We start from the raw sequence: 25437 nt of genomic DNA, 5'->3' as shown, positions 1-25437 counted from the left end.
AGACTGGGATGAAAATATGATTTGTATATTTTATTCCATGTCCAAAATGGTTCACACCGATAACCCAATATTCTACCATAAAGTCTTAATATGTACTGCATACACCCCTCTTTACATGTTCATGCTTGTAAAATATATTTGAAGAGTGAAATTATACGACTCCTACTCAATCAACAAACATTTCAACATTTTCAGAGGATATCTGATTCTGTGGGAAATGGCCAACATGGGAAATTCCATTTCAGGACAGCAACTGACCCATACATGCAACCAAAAGTGAAAGTTCCCACAAGGTAAACGAATGAACTATTTTGTAACAATATCAGTGTGAGAAGAAAACATGGTACAGGTCAAGTTATCAACTTACTGCTATTCACAGGGATATTTGTATGTTATTGTATTTGTGCAGTGTTTTTCTGTTCATTCATTGCGTAACCTGGAGAGAATAGGAGTACTTCTCAACCAAAACATTAGAAACTTAATTCACACTCACCATCCTGAGGTGGGGAGGTGACACCCTCTCAAGTCCTCTCTCTCTCTTTCATGTCCCTTTTTTCCACCTTCCCTCTTGCAGGGGAGTTCTTCATTTACTCCTGTTCTTCCTTCCTTCCTTTACTCAATGCACATTAATAAAATAAACGTGCCTACAGACAGGCTTTTTGTTTCTACCATCTTGTTGCTATAGCGATAGCTTCCTGCCATATATATGTGGTCTCTTTATGAGCCTGGTTACTGTTTAACATCTCCACCCACATTTTTCTCAGAGTAGAAAAATCAATAAGATAACAGCTGGAAGTACCTACCTAATGCTGGGGCCTTACCTTGCACCAACACCACCTTCCTCATTATAACGCAGCCAGTGGCTAACTTCCATATTTGAAACCCTAGAACTTTGGGAATACAGAAGAAAAAGAAAACCCATAAGAAAGAAACAGTGAGAGAGATGGTTCATGTAAACTCACAGGTCAGTACAAGCATGGAGTTTCCATTCGCTGGTGGTGAGTACACAGTTTCTGTCTTTTATCATCTCACGGTTTCGGTGCATTATGGTGGAGCTCACACCAACTGTTGACTTTGTTTAAACTGTAGTATGCAATACACACTGCAGAGGGTTTCTCTTATGGCAGGTCCATTCGATGTAGAAAATATCATCGCCATTTTTTTTTACACGACTGCAATCTAGGAGGTGTGGCGACGATATGAAGGTTGTTAAAAAGGGCCCCATAATAAGCTGAGACTGACTGATGAGACTGATGTCAGCCTGGCATGGCAAAGCTTCGGAGTGTAGCATAACATGATGAATGAAGGACCGCTATAGGCAGTGGGCTGAATGTAATCATAACAACACATTTCAGGATAGTGGAAAGGTGTGGAGGGCAGCCTCAGACTCTGTCAGAGGACAACACTGGACTTTCCCCTGAAAAACACATGGGAACCACCTGGGAAAAACTAGGAAAACACCTGACAGCATCTGCAAACTGAGTGTGACTCAGTTACACTGCAAAGTGTCAGAACATGCCTTTTCAGAAGTGTACTGTGGCCTATGCATGAATGGTTTGGTGATTTATTGTCATTATGTCATTGATCACACATGGTATAATTTACATTTAAGTCAAGGAGATGCAAAACACCTTTGACCAACCAAACTGACGATATTAGTTTCCCCTTCCTGGTTTTATTGTACTGTACCATCTTTCCTTTATAATACAGTCAAATGTTCAAAGCACTTTCTCAGGTTTCAGTGAATAAAACCTAGTGGTCAAGCAGGGACATGGTTTTTCCACCATTCATTTTTCCCATAGGAGATTTTAGAAACACTTCAAATAAGGGCTGTGATTCTTGTAGACTTACCCTGGCGTGACGTTTTGATCACTGTGTATATCTCTTTAGGGCAAGGTGACTTTTATCATAAAGACCTACAAATGCCATGATGATCTGGACGAGACTGCCGAATCAAAGCAAAGGTGCGAATCTCTGAATGAACTATCTAATGCTATCTAAATATGGTAATGAATAAATTGGCTACATTTATTTAAATGGACAATTCTGTGAACTGTCTTGTGCAAGTTTTAAATGGACACAGTACCTGTCAGGAAAGGTGTCAGCTAGAGCTTGTAGGGATTTGTAGTTTTGCATGATATCTACTTTGATGCTAATTAGCATTTTCGAATCTGAGAGTAAATAGAGCCAAATATATTGATAAAAGCCACCTTGTACGAGAGAGATTGACATGTTATCAAAACGTCATGCCAGTGTAAGACTACACCAAACACAGCACTTATTTGAAGTGCTTCTATAATCTTATATGGGAAAAATGGATGGTGGAACAACTATTGGAACCATTTCCCTGTTTGACCGCTAGGTTTTATGGGTATTATGACACCTCCACTGTGGTGCTCTATATGGTGGAACACACCAGCTGTTGCTTTACTTTGTGCTGGCTCATACTGTCGAGAGCCGACTAGTCGTAAGAAGTGTATAACTGCCTCCCGAGTGGCACAGTGGTCTAAGGCACTGCATCGGGTGGCGCACAATTGGCCCAGCGTCATTCGGGTTAGGGGAGGGTTTGACCGGCAGGGATGTCCTTGTCCCATCGCGCACTAGCGACTCCTGTGGCGCAGTGCACGGCTCTCGACCTTCGCCTCTCCCGAGTCCATACGGGAGTTGCAGCGATGAGACAAGAATGTAACTACCTATTGGATACCACGAAATTGGGGAGAAAAGGGGATAAATAAAACACATAGAAATAAATAACACTCTGTACAATACCTGCATTTTTCTCAAGGAATGTGTTACCTCTGAGTGCTTAAAAGAGCTTCACAAACCAGGAAATGTACTGTATGTTGCAAATACATTTCCTTGGCAACTAACTTGTTTAAGCTTATTTCTGGCCTAGATCTTGGGTTATATGTTTCTTTGTGCAGACACAAGAATGCTGCAAATCACTGTTGATAAGGTCTCTTCTAATTCATAATAGTCCTTACACAATGTCTCTCATGCATCAGGAGACTTACAAATACTGACGTTAATGTTTCACAGGCATGACCTGCAGTTATGAGTTCTTGTCCCTGGTGGACATGACCTGGGCTGCGTCTGAAATGGTATACAGTAGTTATGAGTTCTTGTCCCTAGTGGACATTACCTGCAGTTCTGGTCCCTGGTGGACATTACCTGCAGTTCTGGTCCCTGGTGGACATTACCTGCAGTTCTGGTCCCTGGTAGACATTACCTGCAGTTCTGGTCTATAAGTGTGAATTTAGGAGATGCCGTATATGACTCATATATAGTGACAGTGTTGGCATAACGGGCATTGGAAAGCATTTGCCTTTTCAAATAACATGATAAATACCTTACTAAGGTGGAGAAAGTTTTCTGATCTGGTGCAGTAGACTTATGCTTCAGAGCACAGACAGACACATCCTGTATCTCTCCATTCATAATCTCTAAACCATCTCATTTGTCATTCTTTGGCTATTCATTCTTTGGCTATAACTGCTCTCTATGCTTGGATAGGCTACATGCTGAAACTTTTTCTCATTTTTTTAAACTATAAAAGTCATATTGAGTTTGGCATTTCTTTTTCAATGAAGAGCTGGACTCAACTGCTATAATGAGTTAACACGGTCTAGATGTGTTTTTGTATTAAACCCAGCAGAGATCCCCATTAGCAGTGTGCGTGGATGGGGGTATTACACACTCGGTACACTTGACACTATGAAGCCCAGTGTTCAAGACTCCAATCAAATCTCATTGTGACAGGCATTATAGGATTATCCCTGCTGCCACTTCATGGTCACGTGGCTGCAGCCTCTGGCTCGCACACACACACATACACACACACATTTTACCTCAGGCCTCTGTGAATGGCTTATGGCCCTACATCCCCACCGGCTACAGCCCCCTTGTTCTCCCTCTCTCAGACACACACTCCTTCACCCTCACTCTGCTCAGGCCGGGCCTGGGTTAGTACTGCAGCGTGCTCCCGGTGAGAGGGGAGAGAGAGGCTGATGGGCATACAGTCTGGTCCCTGGGCCTGGTCACTGTCAGGGGTCAGCTATCCAAAGTCAGGAGGATGTATGGAGGGGAACATGGAACACTGCATGGTCACCTCACCACTCCAGGTACAGATGTAGGATTTTCATTTAAGCCAGTTTGCTGCATCAGGAAAATAATCCTGCAGCAACAGGAAATGTGAATTATTATGTGGATTAATAGACATTTTTGTAGGGGTTGATAGATTTTTCACAAGGGAAAACCAAGTCTAAAATTGGAAGACTGAAAGTGGAAATTACTAACTTCAGAATTGTTTTTAAACTTTGAATACATTACAATTAAAAACATTCCTGCATTGCAGTAAAGTTCTCTTGCAAGAGGATGGTCAAATGAAGATCTTACATATGTACAGTCAGTCAGAAACACATGTCACAGGGAAGTATTCTGTAATTCTATGACTGTTGTACTATAACTGTAGTACTATAACTCTCAGAATACAGCCATACAATAGATTTAGACTCTTACCCTGTTACACATACTTTTACATAGCTGGTGGAAAGAGAGAGGGATTTCATGCAGTAGATTATTCCACCACACAACAAGCTACTCTGTTGTCTGTTTACTTTTTAAACCATCCCACTGGGCAAAAACTGGTGGAATCAACATTCACCCCCCCCCCCCTCCCCCCAATCAACGTGGAAAACTGATTTGCAAAAAGTAATGAGCATAAAGGCATTTCATCTTTTAACTTTTAACGTAAATGGTGACATGGTGACATTTTTTGTTGATTTCATGTTGAATTCACATTAGTTGACAACTCAGCCAAATGTAAATCAAAACTAGACGTTGAACTGACGTTAGTGCACAGTGGGATGGGACTGTAAAGCTGCAGACGGACTGCTCACAGAACAAAGCTTTATGTTGTTCGTTGGTTAAATGAATGCTTTCTGACTTAAAAATATGATCAATTTAGCTGTGTCTGAAAATAGACACACTATTATAGATACATATTGATGTGGTAGCCCACATGAACAAAATACTACAGTTTACAATAGAGTACTACAGTACTTACTATAGAATTCTGTAGTTAACTGTAGAATACTATACTACACACTGTAGTATCCATCGATCATCTGTATTACTTACTATAGAATGTTGTAGTATACTGTAGAATACTATAGTAAATACTACAGTATTATTGGGAGAGAGAAACAATGTAGTAAATACTAGAGTAAAGTCTACACTTTTTTTTAAACTATAGTTAATACTGCAGTATATTATTTGCATATACCCTGCCCATTCCCTGCCCCATATTCCAATTTGAGCCACCCATAAGTATATTGTGTACAGGTTATAGAAAAGAGCAGAATCTCTGAATTAGCCATTCAGACCCCAGTCCTATATACCTACCTAACGACAGGTTATGGACCATTTGCTCTTTTAGTATTTCCCCAGTAGGTTTCCTCAAGGAGAAAGCCTCCACAAAAACACTATAGTAAATATTACAGTAAAGTCTGCAAAAACACTACAGTAAATACTATAGTGTATAAATATAGTAATGCTACAGTATTTAAACCATAGTATAATATAGTCTTTTTTTTATATGAAGGCCATATTGGTAATGTAAAAGGCCAAATGAAACCATGTATTAACGTTAATGTGTATCAATTTATATTTTATCTTGAGTGTATTCATACAAAATTGGGAAAACTGCAGATTGATTAATTTGCTCTAAGAGTTTACTTTGTCACAGACCAGTCTTCTTTTTGAGAAACTCTATTACAAACAAAAACCATAGGATACTGCCTCCATTGTCCACAAGGTGGTGCTGCTACCAAGTGATTCCAATTTCCCTTACACAGGTCAGCCTGTGAAATCTACCTCCTCATTCATCTTAATGCTTAATACTTAGATCACTATCTGAACATCCTCTTTCAACTCTCCATTGGGTTGAACTGTTCAAACAGAGTGATGACTGTAGCAGAGAGGTTGCCAGTCATCAAGCTCAGTCAGTAGACTGTAGAAGGATGATGTACCCTCATAATGGGGCCACTGAGTTTTTTTCAAATGTTGAAACTGTCCTCTAAGAAGGTTATATACACATGTAGGATCTTAATTTGAGCCAGTTTAACACATTGGGAAAATAATCCTGCAGAAACAGGACATTTTAATTATTAGGTGCATTATAATTGATGGACATTTTTGTAAGAGTTGGTCCATTTTTCATAAGGGAAAATCAAGTCTGAAATTTCTAAGTGGAAATTACTATTTTCAGAAGCTTTTTTAAACCTCAAATACACTACAAGTTTTAAATGTCCTGCATTACAGGAAAGTTCTCCTGCAACAGCGTGATGAAATTAAGATCCTACATCTGCAGAAGGCAAATAGCAGAGTTAATGAAAGAGGCACCAATGTCAGTTGCCGTCCAGCTTCTGCTGCTACTTAGGTATTACATTTTATTTGAATGTGATGATTTAGGATGAGGTTGAATTCCTTGGCTTATAGTGTCTTGTGATTCCTTCTTGATATTGATTGGTTGATCATGGGAGAGCCTATAGCAGCAGAGAGAGTGATAACCGGCCATGCGGTCTGCTGAGAGATAGGATTTGTGCTAGCAGGCAAAATGAATTCTCAGCAAAAACAGCAGTTAATGATTAAAGGGCTTTATCAAGACACTGTGATTGATTTACGAGGACCATTGGGTTAAATGTTTATTGATGCAATTGTTGACTTATTTAGTGTACAGACATGGGGCTACTTGAGTTTTCCTCCTGCATGGTGGAAAAAACAACTAGGGGTGGATGTGTAAGAAAATATCCCAATGGTAGTCTAAGTTTTAGTTTAGGAAGTTTTGCATGTAGATGGTAGTCTAAGTTTTAAATGTCAAATCCTTGATTGTTGAAAGTTATCTACAAACAAAGTGTAGCATATTCCCTCACAACTTTTTTAACAGCAACTATTAAAATATCTTTATCTTCTTTATTGCCCAATAATTTTGGGGTTATGGAGGGTGAGCAAATTTAGGCCCTAGAAGTTTATCATTGCCCTTAGACCAAACAGCCATGGGTCAGGACTATGAGAATATTTCAGTTGTTTCAGAGAACTATTTTAACAATCCGAGATGTTTTTCATATGAAGATTTGAGCTTTTTCCTTCTGTAAATCCACAAGGAGGAGTTGAGTCCTGGATTTGTGAATAGTTAAAACTGGTAAAACTGCATGTTTTTGTATGGCAACCTAAACCTTCATTTGCTGAGAAATTGAGAGTAATTGAAAGGTCAATCCCATGGACAGTAGTACACAGCAGTCTTTTGCTTTTGGTTTCCTCCTCTGTACTTGAATCAAAGATTTTATTTTATTTCACCAAGTTAGTGCCATTGAGAGAGACCTATTTTTCAAAAGAGACCTTGCCAAAATAGCATCACACAGCAATTCAGATATAATTACACCATAAAACACTAAGCACTACAGTTTAAAAACATACCATTTACACATTGAACAGGCAATAATTTTCTGGGGAGGTGTGTTGCATCTAGGGGTCAAAACATTGACAGACCCCACTAAACTGTCCACCATAGATTTGAGCCTAGCTTTGAACTCATTCAAGAAGACGAACTCATTCAAGAAGACGAGCTCCTGCAGTGTCATGTCCTTTTGTAGCTCGTTCTAAGTGGAAGGGCCACTCTAAAATAAAGGGATAACGCTCAAGACAGAATTATAGAGAGCTCTGAAATGTACTATTGGTGCCTCAATCATAACTCTGTTGTTTTCTGTTCCATCCTGAGATGGCAGACTAAAAGCTGCCTAATGTAGGCCCTCTGAACAAAGTGTAAGTAACATGTTCCGACTGTGTAGGCCTTGTTCACACTGGCAGTTTGAAGTGACTGAAATCCGATTATAAACTGGAGGGTTCGAGCCCTGAATGCTGATTAGCTGAAAGCTCTGGTAAATGATACCCTATACCACGGTTATGACAAAACATTTATTTTTACTGTTCTTATTATGTTTGTAACCAGAATCATAATAGCAATATGGCACCTCAGGGGTTTGTGGTATATGGCCAATATACCACCACTAAGGACTGTATCTAGGCCCTCCTCGTTAAGTCGTGCATAAGAATCTGAATCCTGGCCATGTGACTTGTGTCTGAACGGTCAAATCGGATTTATTTGACCTCAAGTGTTTTTAGACTTTTGTTAGGGATATCTTGTTGATTGTTAGTTACTCTGTTGACAATTTGGGGCGGCAGGGTAGCCTAGTGGTTAGAGCGTTGGCCTAGTAGCCGGAAGGTTGCAAGTTCAAACCCCCGAGCTAACAAGGTACAAATCTGTCGTTCTGCCCCTGAACAGGCAGTTAACCCACTGTTCCTAGACCGTCATTGAAAATAAGAATTTGTTCTTAACTGACTGAAATAAAGGTAAAATAAAAAAATAAAACATTTGTCAACAAAGTGTGGTAGCTAAATAGCTTGTTAATTGTTTACAAACAAATGAGTGAATGTGCTAGAAAACTAAACAGCTAGCTAGCTAACTAGTTGACTGCTGTGACTAGCCAAAAATGACTCGTTTTGAATGTTGGATCATCTTCCACTTTGAGGCTATAAAAGTGTTCTTACACTATGATTTCGAACATTCTAAGCAACTAGGAAACTTCCATGGCAGGCATTATTGCCACCGTAGCTTTCTGCACAACATCTTCTGAGTGAGATGAAGCAGGAGCACCATCACCAATCAGGCAACACCACCACACACACACACACCATTACTATGACAACTAGCGTAGCCATCAGCAAATGTCTGAACACACACAAATCTGATTTGTTCACTTGTAACTTGCTGTTGGACAGTCAGTATTCCAAAACGGATTTGAAAAACAAAGCATTAGGGCCTACAGTCTGAACAAGGCTTGAGAGTCTACTACTACTGCAAGTTTAAGATTCAATGTTGTTCCAGACATTTGCACAAAATGGTTGTGAGTCAAAGCATTGATTTCACCTCAGCTTATTTTTTTACTGACAGCTGTTTTACCAAACAATCTACAAGAGGTGTCGGTCAGTGCTAGCTAAAACAGGGGGAAAGGGTATCAAGTCAACATAATTACCTTCACTAGTAAACATAATGTTTCAATTGCATTGCCAAAACCAAAGCAACAACAAAAACAGCAAAAAATAATAATTTCAACAAATGTCAACATTAATATATTAAGTCAACAATTTCGAACGGCACAGACACATATTACCACTGGTCAGCCAAAGGGGCTTGGAGTTGCACAAGCTGTGTGATTTGTAGATAGTTATCATCTGTTGACAAGGTCTTCGCCTGCCATGACACTACTGCTACTCACATGGTATCTCCTACATCTAACACACACAGACAGACAGAGCAGCGCAGGCTCAACACTGGCCTCAAGTATGCTACAACAAGCACATTGTTAATGTCTCCGTCCTTCTTTCATTCATTCCTATCAACATCTACAACAGTGTAGAATACACACATCATAAACACTCACATTTGCCCTGTGCTGGAGCTCTCCTAAAATGTTCCCATACAGTATATTCCAAATATTATTGACTCTTGGTTTTCCTCCAGTTGTTGTCTCCACTTATTCTCTTTTAGCTTCAGTAGCTCTTTCCATTGGGATCGGACGTATGGAATGAAAAAGAGTCATTCAGTGGAAGGTACAAATAGGCAGTGGTTAACAAATGGAGTTTGGTCAGTGGTCGGACTATTCAGATTCCTATTCAGAAGACAGACAGGACTTTGTTCACAAACTGGAGTTTGAAGTTAGTTTCAAAGGGGAGAATTACACGGGTGTTACATCAGGTCTCATCAGAAGTCAGTCTTTTGACTTTTAGCCCCGGGCTGCTTGTGTGACTCATTATAATACTGACAGGACAGAACTTACATAAAGACGTCATACACACATCAACATGGCTGCTTCAGGTGTGTACGACGAGGATTGACTGTGTCAAACGGGAGCACGAGGGAACATGTTATGTCACGTTAACCCTTCATAAAAAAATATGAATCATCTTGTTGAGTACACAGAAATAAACTATTTGTCTAGAAGACATTTCACTTTTGGAGTTTTATGGACTGCATCTTACTGCTATTGTCTAGTCTTCTGGTGGCTGTGTTATGGTCTGGCCCAGTGTTAAAACAGACTAAAGTGAACTAGTTAAATCAGGAGGCTTCTCTGGTTACTCTATGATAAGATACTCTGGAAGCTGGTGGAAAGTTGTGTGCTATGGGAGTGTGCCTATCAAACAGGGACTAATGTTAATTATAAACCGGGTGGTTTGATCCCTGAATGCTGATCGGCTGACAGCCGTGGTATATCAGACCGTATAAAACAAAACATTTATTTTTACTGCTCTAATTATGTTGGTAACCAGTTTATAAAAGCAATGAGGCATTGGGGGGTTTGTGGTATATGACCAATATACCACGGCTAAGGGCTGTGTCCAGGCAATCCGCGTTGCATTGTGCATAAAAACACCCCTTAGTTGTGGTACATTGGCTATATACCACACCTCCTCGTGCCTTATTGCTTAAACATACAACCTGATATGATAGAACTCTCCATATGTGCAAAAGCATGACAAATGAAATAGTTACTAAGAATATATATAATAATTCAAGATTACATTTTGAGTACTATGACATGTTATGCTGTTATCATTATGTAAATGACATGTAAATCGTGAAAAAAATCAATATCAGTTACTAAAACGTAGACAAGTTATGTGAGTTTAAGGTGATGATCCAAAATGTTGCTATCAGTATCTTTCTAAACCTGAACAGTCTGTCACTGCCTGAGTGTGATTAAGAAAGTCTTAACCTTGCAGATTACACTTTATGGAGCAGTATATGATTGCCCTTGGAGGAGTTCACAGAAAATGAAGACGTGAGCTGGCGATAATAAAGACGTTTAATGGCTAAGGAGATAAGATTTGTTCTAAGTGACTCGTTCTCTTCATTCCGTCACACAGATTTCCCTCTAGCTTCACCATCATTACTGCCGTGGTGAATGAGGCCCTTGAAGGGCACTCCAACAGAGTCTATGTTTGTGTCCCAAATGTCACCATATTCCCTAGTGCACTACTTTTGACCAGGGCCCATAGAGCACTATATAGGGAATAGAGTGATCATTACTGCCTTGGTGCTCAAGCAAACATGAGCAAATGTGGGCACTTGAGAGGCGTTACTCTAGAGTCTATGTCTACCTAAGATGTGGAGAAGTAAGCAATGTAATGACCTCTGTTCAGACTTATGAAACACGGACACCCAGAAGCTCTGGCGAGGCCCTAGATTAGTTGCATGTTCTATTTGACCACCTCTTGTCATCCATTGATAAAAAATGTTATTGGTTACAAATATTCCTCTCTAAAGTTTAAAGAAGACAAGGTTCTTTGGTGCCGTTTTGTTTGTTATGCTAAACTTGTTTTCATCCATCTAACTGGTTATCCTGGGCAATGTAATTCTACCAAACATTAATCAAGATGGTGTCTCCCATATTGGCTTCTGATATGATTTGGATACATTTTAGTCAATATTTGCTCTTCTCTACACTCTCAGGCGGATCACAGTGACCGACTTAACCACAGGAATGTTACGATGGTAAACTCGGAAGAAGAGATTTTATTTTATGAATCCTATATGCTTTGGGTGGGTGGTTCTCGGGTTCACCAGCCTGCGTTTAACTGCTTTGAGGTCTCTGTGAACCCTAGATCATTGACCTGTGGCTTGTAGTGTACTGGCACGTTCCCTTCTTCAATTACAACACTACTGTTTACCATGGCACATTTACTCATCCTGTGGGGCCACCTTATTTGCGTATTCTGCAACATTTATTCTTCTAAAATCAGTTGCTTTACAGGCCGGGGGAAACAAATGTTTACTGTATTCGAGTTAATACTCAACTGTATTCAATGTTTAATGTCATTTTATGAACATATAATAGTAAACTTCTCTGACAGTGCATTCTGTTGTCAAATTCTTGTTAAGCCACTTTACATTGTTAATCCTGCTGGAAGCTTTCTAATACGTTACTTGAACGTATCCCAATGCAGTCCTACAAACATAGGCTCCTACCATCACAAACCAATGACATTAGTGACCAAAAAGTGCTCTAAAAGCCTTGAATTTGACGCTAAGGAGCAAGTTTCTGAAGAGTTGGGTCACACTGCTTTGGTATGTAACGTGTGTACAGCATTTTGTGAAACAGTGAACTCCTTTGCATAAAGGCAACAAGTTATTTTCAGCAATAGTTATTTCCCTTGTTTATTACGAAATAATTAACTGAGATTTACCAGAGACATATTACATTTGGAAGTACAGTACCAGTCAAAAGTTTAGACACAACTAGGGTTTATCTTTATTTTTTTAAACAATTTTTAACATTGTAGAATAATATCAAAACTATGAAATAACACATATGGATCCATGTAGTAACCAAACAATTGTTAAACAAGGCAAAGGCCACCCTTTGCCTTTGACTCTCAACCAGCTTCACCTGGAATGCTTTTCCAACAGTCTTGAAGGAGTTCCCACATATGCTGAGCACTTGTAGGTTGCTTTTCCTTCACTCTGCGGTCCAACTCATCCCAAACCGTCTCAATTGGGTTGAGGTCGGATGATTGTGGAGGCCAGGTCATCTGATGCAGCACTCCATCACTCTCCTTCTTGGTCAAATAGCTCTGACACAGCCTGGAGGTGTGTTGGGTCATTGTCTTGTTGAAAAACAAATGACAGTCCAACTAAGAGCAAACCAGATCTGATGGCGTATCACTGCAGAATGCTGTGGTAGCCATGCTGGTTAAGTGCGCCTAGAATTCTAAATAAATTACAGACAGTGTCACCAGCAAAGCACCCCCACACCATCACACCACCATCCAAGCTTCATGGTGGGAACCACACATGCAGAGATCACCCGTTCACCTACTCTGCGTCTCACAAAGACACTGCGTTTGGAACCAAAAATCTCAAATTTGGACCGATTTCCACCGATTAATGTCCATTGCTCGTGTTTCTTGGCCCAAGCAAGTCTCTTCTTCGTATTGGTGTCCTTTAGTAGGGGTTTCTTTGCAGCAATTTGACCATGAAGGCCGGATTCACGCAGTCTCTTCTGAACAGTTGATGTTGAGATGTGTCTGTTACTTGAACTCTGTGAAGCATTTATTTGGGCTGCAATTTCTGGCTTGTAACTCTAATATGGCTCCAGGTCATCTACAAGTCCATGCTAGGTAAAGCTCCGCCTTATCTCAGTTCACTGGTCACGATGGCAACACCCACCCGTAGCACGCGCTCCAGCAGGTGTATCTCACTTATCATCCCTAAAGCCAACACCTCATTTGGCCGCCGTTCCTTCCAGTTCTCTGCTGCCTGTGACTGGAACGAATTGCAAAAATCGTTGAAGTTGGAGACTTTTATCTCCCTCACCAACTTTAAACATCTGCTATCTGAGCAGCTAACCGATAGCTGCAGCTGTACATAGTCCATCGGTAAATAGCCCACCCAATTTACCTACCTCATCCCCATACTGTTTTTATGTACTTTTCTGCTCTTTTGCACACCAGTATCTCTACCTGCACATGACCATCTGATCATTTATCACTCCAGTGTTAATCTGCTAAATTGTAATTATTCGCCTACCTCTTCATGCCTTTTGCACACAATGTATATAGACTTTTTTCTTATTTTTTCTACTGTGTTATTGACTTGTTTATTGTTTACTCCATGTGTAACCCTGTGTTGTTGTCTGTTCACACTGCTATAATTTATCTTGGCCAGGTCGCAGTTGTAAATGAGAACCTGTTCTCAACTAGCCTACCTGGTTAAGTAAAGGTTAAATAGAAAAATAAATAAAAAATACATACTTATCCTCTGCAGCAGAGGTAACTCTGGGTCTTCCTTTCCTGTGGCAGTCCTCATGAGAGACCGTTTCATCATAGCGCTTGATGAATTTTGCGACTGCACTTGAAGAAACTTTCAAAGTTCTTGAAATGTTCCATATTGACTGACCTTCATGTCTTAAAGTAATGATGGACTGTTGTTTTCCCTTGCTTATTTGAGCTGTTCTTGCCATAATATGGACTTCTGCATACCACCCCTACCTTGTCACAGCACAAATGATTGGCTCAAGCACATTAAGAAGGAAAGAAATTCCATGTTCATTGAAATGCATTCCAGGTGACTACCTCATGAAGCTGGTTGAGAGAATGCCAAGAGTGTTCAAAGCTGTCATCAAGGCAAATGGTGGCTACTTTGAAGAATCTCAAATATAAAATATATTTTGATTTGTTTAACACTTTTTTGGTTACTATATGATTCCATATGTGTTATTTTATAGTTTTGATGTCTTCACAATTATTCTACAGTGTAAAAAATAGCAAAAATAAAGAAAAACCCTTGAATGAGTAGGTGTGTCCAAACTTTCGACTGGTACTGTAGATCTGAATCCAGACTGTTGGCAGGCCCCCTCATTATGCATTACTTCCTGTTGAGCTGCACCTCTCTTCACATTGAGTATACATTTGATTAAGACATTTAGCTAAAAGGCTAAAACAATCGGTGTGATTTCAGATTGCAATAAGAATCCATATGATAAGATAATTTTTTTGGTGCTGGAGGCATGGGGTAAGAGTGTCTTGGCATTCTTTGAAAGGCCTACAAGTGGAGCTTCCTATTTTTGGTCAAAGACATTCAGTTATCTGATGGACAACTGGTTTAAACTGGCAGGAAACAACAAGAGGTGATGTCAAGCAAGTAAAGCGCAATGATTTGGCTGAGATTCAACATTTTATGTCTCATAGTATAATCGTTGATCTATTACTGACAGCACGGTGGAAAGAGAAAGAAGGAAGGAGAGAGAGAGAAGGGAAAGATTGAGAGTTCCAAGTTATGTTATCTTTGAGAGAAAAACAACTGTGATACACCAATAGAGGAGTATAGTTAAATATCAACTTGACATTCACCCCAGCCCTCCTCTGGTTAGCAGCCTAACTGGGAGGAGGCTCCTCCTGTCAGTCACAACCAGGCTCCTCATGGCCTCCTCCTCCGGAGCTCTGGAGGAGAGACTGTCCCCATCGAATACTCAGAGGTATCTCTATCTACTTTTATGAGGAGGAGCTTGGCCAAATATGGGAGAAGGGGGAGGAGGGGTGCAGGGGGGGCACTTAGCCTCTTGGACAAATCTTTTTCCCCACTGTCAGGTAGCTGAGAGGGAATTTGTTTGTCCAAAGAACTAGTAGACATGGATATGGCAGACTATAGCGATGCCCTGGACCCAGCCTATACCACCCTGGAGTTTGAAAACATGCAAGTGCTCTCCATGGGCTCAGGTGAGTCAGAGTTACACATTACCTGGTTGAACTTTGAGACTTTTAGCTATTAAACTGGTCTTCTGTAGCTCAGTTGGTAGAGGATGGCGTTCAACACCAGGATAGTGGGTTTGATTCCCAGGACCACCCATACGTTAAACTTTTGGACAGGTCAGTTGTGGACGGAGGGTTTTAGTTGCTGTTATCAAGAGCAGCTCTCAGTTGTCCATCTTGTATTGGATGCTAATGGATGATAATGTGCTTCTTTCCTGATAATATTATCCCCTCTTCTTGCAGTTGTAAAACATTCAGGGGTTTTGCACAATACACACAATGCATCTGGATAATTTGGTGGTGAAACAACCATTTGGTAGAGAATTACCTTCTCCTGTTGTAACATGTAGATTGTTATGGTATAGTGGTCATATTTCACTTAAGATAGAATTACAACGAATAGATATTCATACTATGCGATAGTGATTTAAGAGACATGGACATCTCTCTCTTGTTACCTACATCTATGTTCGGCATTTTGAGGTCCATAAAATGAGAAAAACATTTCACAAAGTTGTGTGACAGCATGATATATGCTTTTTGAAAGTGAGAAATTGTCCTTTCTACTCTCCCATGACATTTGGCTGTGAACCTGATTCTAAAATGAAACAACTTCCTTGCAGGATGAAAAAGCAATGACCCTTGAAAGACACTTACATTGCATGGCCAATATCATCTTTGATATGCCTTAATTATTGAACTGTTTAATCCTCACAAAATTCAATTGTTTTATGATACTTAAACAGCATACAATACAATGCCGTTTATTTCTACTTTAGATGTTACTAGTTTAATTACAGCTTTAATGCACAGGTATTAATAAGAGTAACTTAATGTGACGTATAAGCAGTATAAGAGTAACCAGCAATGCCACTGACTTTAATGTAATCACCTGATGTAGTCAACAAATTAATGTCGCTCTCACCTTTTGAAATGAATCAAAATATCTGTTTTCTTTGAAAGTATGTTGGTTAGTTAGTTAGAGGGACAATAGTGAATGACCTAAGTTATATTCAGTCAATATATTGATTATATTAGTCAATAAATGAGGACTGAGAGAGCTAAGAGTAAAAAATAAAAAAAGATTACATTTTTCACATTTTGTAGAAAAACATTCTGGTTAAAGTAACAAATGATTTAAATGAATGACCTTTCCTCTAGTTCTCTCAAACTGTTGACCACTAGTTATTCCATAACATCCATCCCTACACTCGCTCAGGTTATCTTCCACCAACATAGCAGTTCATGATTTAATTACTTTATATAGCCCTCATAAATATCTTTTAGTTTTGATTTTGAATCACATAACTGCACATATCCTCTATCTCATGTCCAACATTGATGGCCCAAAGAGCCCCTGACTTGATAAGGAATATCTCTCTCTATCTCTCACTCCATACTCTTAAGCATAGGGTGATACGTCTAGATACATCTAAAATATACTGTATAAAATATGTCTTTGTCCATTGTTGCTTCAGACTCCTCGCCGGCTGAGAGTGCCAACATGAATGCAGCCAACCACCTCGGAGCGGGCACCCTGTGTGCCATCTGTGGGGACAGGGCCACGGGCAAACACTATGGGGCCTCCAGCTGTGACGGCTGCAAAGGCTTCTTCCGTCGGAGCGTTCGCAAAAACCACATGTATTCATGCAGGTGAGGTTTAGGCCAATATTACACACAAGAGCAAAGACATTGACCATCGTATCCTTGGGCATTTACAATAAAATACTATTACATTTGACAACTTTTGGGATTGGGATACAGCACCTGTACATAGATGGGGTGTTCATTGACAGTTGCAATATCAAACTGATGTAGCTAGGCCTTGAGAGAAACCAATAGACTTCAACGTTCTACAGTAGGTTGCAATAGCACTGGCATATTCAACAAGAGTCTTCTAACTGCAATCTACTCAATAGGCCCTTAATAATCAAGCCTTCTTCAAACTCACTTCCCAGGTTCAGCAGACAGTGTATTGTGGACAAAGACAAGAGGAATCAATGCAGATACTGTCGATTGAAGAAATGCTTTCGAGCTGGCATGAAAAAAGAAGGTATACAATTCATTCAACTTCATTCAAATGGTAATTAGAATGAAAGAATGACAACATTGAGAGTGGCTTATGTAGCCATATTGTGTTATTACGTATTATACTCAGTCTCTACACAATGTGATGACACTAGCAGTTATGATTTAATCATCTCTGGTAAGGTATATTCTAGAACTAGAACGTTCCATTTGTATCAGCCAGTCCCTATCATAGAATTGTAGAGAGGAGCAGAGCCATTGGGACTTCTCATGGCTCAGAGTAGGGTATGTTGCAAGAGCCATGAGAGCAGCACTTTGTTAATGTTCACTCCATGATTCACTGAATTCTATGACCAGCTTATGCTGAGCGAAAACTTCTGTGAGGGAGTTATAGCCACACATACTAATAAACACATCAGCCCTGGGAGAATGTTTTCTCCCAATACTGTTCTGAGTCAATGCTAATAACCCACTAGGAACTATGAATGTCTGTCAGATAATCTACGCACTGTTTATTACATATGTTTTTTACTGCACATGGAATGGAATATTTGAGTTGAATGACTTTGTAGGTTTGTGAAGTGAGTTAGAGTGTGTCTGAGAAAATGGGGAGTGCTTTGACTAAACCATTTCTAGTGAACAATAGAGTATTTATTCTATTCTGATAGCCGGTTTATGTTTCTATTGTTTCTCAGCTGTACAAAACGAGAGAGACAGAATCAGCACTAGGAGATCTAGCTATGAAGACAGCAGTTTACCATCTATCAATGCACTTATCCAGGCAGATGTACTCTCAAGACAGGTAAGGCCCATGGATATGGCTTTTTCGATCGAAATCATGTAAGTATTTAAAACTCATTTTTATTTGCCCCAGTTGTACTGAATAGAATGGATTTCAATTTATTTTGGTTAAATAAATTATGTTGATAATTTGGCTATGAATACATAGGAGACTCATTCATTTTTAATTCTGTATGTGTAGATATCCTCACCTGGACCTATACTGAATGGTGACATCAGGACAAAAAAGGTAGCGACCATCACAGATGTGTGTGAATCAATGAAACAGCAGCTGCTGGTGTTGGTGGAATGGGCCAAGTACATCCCTGCCTTCTGTGACCTGCCCCTGGATGACCAGGTAAGGTTGCATTAGATTTAACAGTGACAGACTAGGTTAGACTAAACCATACTACTCTCATTCAGGGGTACTGCATTTTAGGGGCTGTTTTGTCCTGGACTAAAAAGCATGCAATATAAGGCCAGAAACTGGTCTGATAATGACATTATTGGGATTCTTAAAAAGAACAACTTGAAGCTATGTGTCCAGGGAATATAAAGCTCTTCGGTCAGCATTTTGAGTATGGAGTGCTGCTGCTGCTGTTTTTTAAGACCTTCGAGTCCAGTTAGAATATGATGAGCTAGTTTGATAGTTGTATCTCTGATCAGAACTATTCCAGAATCATTAACACCGTGACAACCAGGGCTTTGGTAACTGATTTGCTGATGTTGAATTAGTGAGGGATCCATCAGGTGTATCTTCACACATTTACTTGACTCTCTCTCTGTGAGAATCTCTGGTTAGCTCTTCAGTGACCTTAAAGGTGGTATGAAAGGTTACTTGTTTAATGGTTAGGTGTGATTGGCAGAAGTGATGTAATATTTTCCATATCTTATCAAATTGGGATTCCCGAGTGGCGCAGCGGTCTAAGGCACTGCATCTCAGTGCTTGAGGTGTCACTACAGACACCCTGGTTTGAATCAAGGCTGTATAACAACCAGCTGTGATTGGGAGTCCCGTAGGGTGGCGCACAATTGTCCCAGCGTCGTCCAGATTGGGCCGGTGTTGGCCATCATCGTAAATAAGAATTTGTTCTTAACTGACTTGCCTAATTAAATAAAGGTTAAAAAAAAGGTTAATAAAAAATAAAATGCATTGTTTCATAGAGAAGTTCAGAGGCGGTGTTTTTTTAAGTTTTTTTTTTACCCTGTTTTCTCTTCATGGTATCCAATTGTTTAGTAGCTACTATCTTGTCTCATCGCTACAACTCCCATACGGGCTCGGGATAGACGAAGGTTGAAGGGATGCGTCCTCCGATACACAACCCAACCAAGCCGCACTGCTTCTTAACACAGCGCACATCCAACCCAGAAGCCAGCCGCACCAATGTGTTGGGGAAACACTGTTCACCTGGCAACCTTGGTTGATTCAACCAGTTTTTGCCCAGTGATTAATAATGAAAGGATTTCCTTTATTTCAGGTGGCATTGCTGCGAGCCCATGCAGGAGAGAATCTTCTGATTGGAGCTGCAAAGAGGTCTATGTTGTACAAGGACCTCCTGTTACTAGGTAAACTCAAGATAAGATATTAGCTACTGTACACCATCTAATTGCTCCAGGGTCATCATTAATAATGGTAGACCCTGGCAGTGACCCCATTCTCCGAGCGTGTCTCAGGTGGATTTGGTATATGCAAAAATCACATTTCCAATTAACGCATGCATATGGTAACTGATACACACTTGTAAAAATATAAGCACACACCAAAGTAATATTATTATTATAATTACACCATGTCATATAATAGTTATGTAATATAATAGACTAGTTACATAAGAGTTATGCTAGCAATATGATATTTGTTTGGGAGGGGGGCAAAATCATCAAAAAAATCACAGAGTGATTCGGCATGGCATTTATTGGTTTCTGTTCCTTATAGGAAATGACCACATTATTCCCCGGAACTGCCCGGAGATGGAAGTGTGCCGGGTAGCAGTGAGAATTCTGGACGAGCTAGTGCTGTCCTTCCAGGAACTCCAGATAGACGACAATGAATACGCTTGTTTGAAAGCCATTGTTTTCTTCGATCCAGGTATTACATGGAACACAACGTCACTTTTAAAATGAACAGCCTATCATCTGATTCAAACAGTGAGACATCATATGAAGCATTCTAGGGCAGTAACATTTATGTTGCAAAACAAAAAAACTATGTAACCAGTGAGCAACTAAACTAGTGACTAAGAATGCCTGTTATATGAGCAACGTGTCCGTGCAGCGAGTGACCAAGCTGTTAACCAAATGCCTACTCTCTCCTGCTCCAGATGCCAAAGGTCTGAGTGACCCAGGTAAGATCAAGCGGATGCGGTACCAGGTTCAGGTCAGCCTAGAGGACTACATCAACGACCGGCAGTATGACTCCCGGGGACGCTTCGGAGAGCTGCTCCTGCTGCTGCCCACACTACAGAGCATCACCTGGCAGATGATCGAACAGATACAGTTGGTCAAACTCTTTGGCATGGCCAAGATTGACAACCTGCTCCAAGAGATGCTCTTAGGAGGTTAGACATCTTGATATTGTTACAAAGAAAGTAAAAGGACTCAATCTAATGCCAAAATAATTTAATACAAAACAACTTTCCTTGAGTTCTATTGGTTAGAGAAGTTTACACTCTTCAATATGATAGAATGCTAGTTGAATATCATACTCTATTACCGAAGGACAGTGAAGGAGAAAATTAACTGTTTGGGGGGTTGTTTTCCTCAGGTTCTGCTACTGAGGCACCTCACACACCTCACTCTCTGCATCCACATCTGGTTCAGGAACACCTCAGCAACAATGCCATCGTTTCAAGCAACATGGCTACTTCCATCCACAATGGCCAAATCTGTGAGTATCAATAACTACATGCCAGACCCCAAATGTCCAACTCCAAGTGTTGGTTCCCCAGAGACAGATTAAGCCTAGTTCTGGATTAAAAAGCACTGAAAGCTGTGTCCCGGACACTGACCCCAAAATTAGAAAAAAAATGCTTGAGATTCTCAACCAACAGTGAGCTCAGTGACATCAATCCACTGCCATGTGTAACAGAGTCAGGTAGTTGGAAAGACACACAATCTTGGCAGAATAATCCACTAAGAAGTTATTCAGAGAGACTAATCAGGCTTGCTTTGTCAAAGAAAATGTCTGTTATTTTTTATTAACTTTTTTAATGCCCTCAGAAAATGTCACAAATGTACTTATTCCTTGTCTGAATATATTCATATTTTTTCAAGTAATGTCATGCCACAAGGTAAATATGTTGATTTGTTTGTTAACCCGACTTTTGTTAATTCCTCCACTAATTGATCATTTCTGGTTTGTTGCAGCCACTCCTGGAACCCCAATCCCCTCTCCTCCCACAGTCTCCAGTTCAGAACACTATAAAATGGCTCAAGGGGTTATAGCCACTGTGCCCAAGCATCCTATCTCCATTCCTCAGCTCACCATCACCAAGCAAGAAGCCATCTAACACAGAACTGGACCCCACAAACCCATCCAACAAAGCATTTACAATTTTACCATCTTTGCTAGCATATGTTTCTCTGTAAACATGCTCAGTATAAAGGTGCAACAACAATTCTCATTAGTGAGAAATGCATATTTTCCAAAAATCTCAGGGAGTGTACTGTACAGTTGGGATACATTAGTAAACTAATCCCCAGCTGAGGTACAGTACCTATGGTAGGCCTACTCATATTATTGCATGTAGTATCAAGCTGAAATTGCAAACGGCTAGAACAACCTCATTCATGGGCAATTTGATACAGTATGCTCTTTGACATACAGCACCAGTCAAAGGTTTGGACACACCTACTCATACAAGGGTTTTTCTTTATTTATACTATTTTCTACATTGTAGAATATTAGTGAAGACATCAAAACTATGACATAACACATATGGAATCCTGTAGTAACCAAAATAGTTGATGACAGCTTTGCACACTATTGGCATTCGCTCAACCAGCTTCACCTGGAATGCTTTTCCAACCATCTTGAAGGAGTTCCCACATATGCTGAGCATTTGTTGGCTGCTTTTTCTTCACTCTGCGGTTCAACTCATCCCATACCATCTCAATTGGGTTGAGGTCGGGTGATTGTGGAGGCCAGGTCATCAGATGCAGGACTCCATCACTCTCCTTCTTGGTCAAATAGCCCTTACACAGCCTGGAGGTGTATTTTGTGTCATTGTCCTGTTGAAAAACAAATGACAGTACCACTAAGCGCCGAACAGATCTGATGGCGTATCACTGCTGTCCTTTAGTAGTGGTTTCTTTGCAGCAATTTGACGATGAAGGCCTGATTCGCGCTGTCTCCTCTGAGCAGCTGATGTTGAGATGTGTGTTTCTTGAACTCTGTGAAGCATTTATTTGGGCTGCAATCTGAGATGCAGTTATTCTAATTAATTTATCTTCTGCAGCAGAGGTAACTCTGGGTCTTACTTTCCTGTGGCGGTCCTCATGAGAGCCAGTTTAATCATAGTGCTTGATGGTTTTTGCGACTGCACTTGAAGAAACTTTCAAGGTTCTTGAAATGTTCTGTATTGACTGACCTTCATGTCTTAAAGTAATGATGGACTGTCGTTTCTCTTTGCTTATTTGAGCTGTTCTTGACATAATATGGACTTGGTCTTTCACCAAATAGGGCTATCTTCTGTATACCCACCCTACCTGGTCACAACACAACTGATTGGCTCAAATGCATTAAGAAGGAAAGACATTCCACAAATGAACTTTTAACAAGGCACACCTGTTATTTGAAATGCATTCCAGGTGACTACCTCATGAAGCTGGTTGAGAGAATGCCAAGAGTGTGCAAAGCTGTCATCAAGGAAAAGGGTGGCTACTTTGAAGAATCGCAAATGTAAAATATATTTTAATTTGTTTAACACTTTTTTGGTTACTACATGATTCCACATGTATTATTTCATAGTTTTGATGTCTTCACTATTGTCCTACAATGTAGAAAATTGTAAAATTAAAGAAAACCCCTTGAATGAGTAGATGTGTCCAAACGTTTGACTGGTACTGTAGCTGTACAGGTTATCTATGTCTTTATACACAGATTTCAAATTATGAATTGGTAAATAAAATATAACTGTATACATGTTAGATATATTTTCTTAATCACATTTCAATTGTATAAATGTTACAAACAGGCCTCATATCTGTGATGAGGCAGATCATGATGTTGTTGTTACACAGTATTTTAAAGATTGTTGTCAATGGCAATACAAGTCTTGTTGACTGATATAGTCACTCACAACTTGTACCCAGAAAAAATAATACAATGATATTATCATGTTTTTAAATAATGTAATTATGTGACAGATGGAGATATACAGGTATGATAGGCAGTCAATTGGTTCTGAAAGGACATATTTAGCTTTTTAAAGCTATCGTGTACTTGAAATCCAGGATTAAGATATCCCTGTCTATATGCACTGGAATTCGCTAGTTGTGTAGTAAAACGCTTAAATGTTTGAATTAAAACAGCTCAGTTAATTTAATACCAGGGTTGGGGAGTAACGGATTAAATGTAATTAAATGTAATCCGGATTACATGTAACGGATTAAATGTAATCCGTTACATGTAAGGGATTACAACAACTGTAACCCGTTACGTTACAAGCAAAAATATTGCAATCAGATTAGATACTTTTGCAAAAACTAGATGATTACTTCAAACAGGATGATTGCGAAAAAAATATTTGACACTTCTCTGTTTTCTCAATGACATTCACATCATCATTGAAAAAAGGCGCACATTTAAATGTGTTCCACCTGAGCGAGTCTGAGCACAAATCAGAGTCCACTACGATGACACACCAAACGTGTTTGATGGATCGCAGGAAAACAGCAGGAATGTGCTTTTGTAGGCTACAGTCCAAGCTATGTCTTCCAATGGTGCAACTGCTGTCGGTATCCATAAATTATTAAATTTGAATAAACGCTTTGAGGTAAGGATGACAGCCGTGGTGTAGTCTATGGCGATGCGGATATAATTTACTATTGATATCTACATAGCGCATTGATGTGAATCACACTGCTGCCCTCTCATTTAGCTATTTGCGCCTTACGGATTGTGGTTGTTGTTGGATGGCTGTTCACAAATTTAATGTATATTTGAACACAATAGCGGTTGAATTCAACAAGTTTAAGCTGCCTATCAATCATTGTTTTTGAAACCAGTGGATCGCCAGTGAAAAATGCGCTCTTGCAACAGCTGCATAGTGCTGATCCCAGCCTATGGAATAAAAGTGGGGCTTTTATTAATCAAATTCATGCTGATAAAAAAAAGACATCCATAGTCCTAATGGACACATGCTCAAACTGGCACACTTTTGATAGACTTAAATGGGGCAATCTGTAGTTAATACATCCATTTTTGGATTTATATACTAGATATATTAATGTAAAGATATAATTTAATCATATTATTATATGTAGTACAAAGCAATGGGTTAGAAGAAGCCTTCATAACCAACCCATAAAGTAAAATGTTAAATCCATGTATGGCCAGTTATGTAAACTTTAACATTGATTTATCCTGCAACAGGCATTCACAGGTTGATGAATTCATAATGTTTTACCCATTCCATTTTTATCTTCAGTTCTACTGTAAAGACCTTGTAGTGTTTTTTAAATTTTTTACCATAGAATGTTATTTTGTGACGGTATTATAACTACATGACAAAATACATGGTGCCTTGTCATCTGTACCGCCTTGTACTGCAAAGATGGGCAATGTGTTTCACCTTACAATGTGAAGATGAATAAAATGTCAAGGTTTATTTTTACATTGCATTGTACTGTGCTTTATTTCAATAAGAGCAGATGTTAACGTACAAAAGGACATGCAACCTTAAACTGTAGGAGATGAACTGTAAATGTAGCAGGATAGCTTCTGGTAAACCCTTATGTCAGGAGGAAAAATATAACATTTTGTTAACATTATTTCAGAGGTCTTCCCCTGTCACACTCTGACACTTTGCTGGCTAAGTCAATATTGTACAAGTTAAGTGAATGAGCAAACGAGATGGTTTGTTATCTTCATTTTACTGTCCTGAGTTATAACTAAGCTGTGATTAATGAAGATGAAGCCTACAATCAAGATGAGTATTTCTCAATGATTATGCTATTGTAACATGGATGATAACCAATGGCCATAATGGTATCCAATGTTTCTTTATCAAGGACAGGTTAACCCTGGCTAAAGATTTGGAG

At 39.6% G+C, this 25437-nt stretch overlaps 1 protein-coding gene and 1 long non-coding RNA gene across 3 annotated transcripts; one reads left to right on the top strand and one right to left on the bottom strand.

Moving 5' to 3' along the window:
- Positions 1 to 9: 9 nt before the first annotated feature.
- LOC116354435 (uncharacterized) lies at positions 10 to 9845 on the bottom strand. Its single transcript, XR_004203709.1, has 2 exons — positions 9501 to 9845; positions 10 to 890 (listed from the first exon to the last, which is right to left on the bottom strand). It is a non-coding gene; the product is annotated as an uncharacterized LOC116354435 (long non-coding RNA).
- A 5308-nt stretch (positions 9846 to 15153) lies between these two features.
- LOC109908273 (hepatocyte nuclear factor 4-alpha) lies at positions 15154 to 25010 on the top strand. 2 transcript variants are annotated; one of them, XM_020506876.2, is made up of 10 exons: positions 15154 to 15333; positions 16845 to 17019; positions 17325 to 17449; positions 18090 to 18196; positions 18377 to 18532; positions 19653 to 19740; positions 20111 to 20263; positions 20496 to 20732; positions 20939 to 21061; positions 21541 to 22093. In XM_020506876.2, exons 1-10 carry the CDS (start codon positions 15246 to 15248, stop codon positions 21681 to 21683), a joined length of 1395 nt encoding a protein of 464 aa, XP_020362465.1. In that variant the 5' UTR covers positions 15154 to 15245; the 3' UTR covers positions 21684 to 22093. The 2 variants fall into 2 exon arrangements, with proteins under 2 accessions (XP_020362465.1, XP_020362466.1); XM_020506877.2 differs by having other exon boundaries at positions 15160 to 15333; positions 17325 to 17419; positions 21541 to 25010.
- The last annotated feature ends 427 nt before the right edge of the window (positions 25011 to 25437 follow it).

Source organism: Oncorhynchus kisutch, linkage group LG17 (genome assembly GCF_002021735.2).
Source record: "Oncorhynchus kisutch isolate 150728-3 linkage group LG17, Okis_V2, whole genome shotgun sequence".
Classification (NCBI taxonomy): domain Eukaryota; kingdom Metazoa; phylum Chordata; class Actinopteri; order Salmoniformes; family Salmonidae; genus Oncorhynchus; species Oncorhynchus kisutch.
This window is presented reverse-complemented; position numbering and strand designations above follow the sequence as displayed.

Coding starts and splice junctions, on each gene's coding strand:
- LOC109908273 (XM_020506876.2), top strand. CDS start 15,246: ATGGATATGGCAGACTATAGCGATGCCCTGGACCCAGCCTATACCACC. Junction 18,533..19,652: donor ACCTGCCCCTGGATGACCAG/GTAAGGTTGCAT, acceptor CCTTTATTTCAG/GTGGCATTGCTGCGAGCCCA. Junction 20,264..20,495: donor CATTGTTTTCTTCGATCCAG/GTATTACATGGA, acceptor CTCCTGCTCCAG/ATGCCAAAGGTCTGAGTGAC.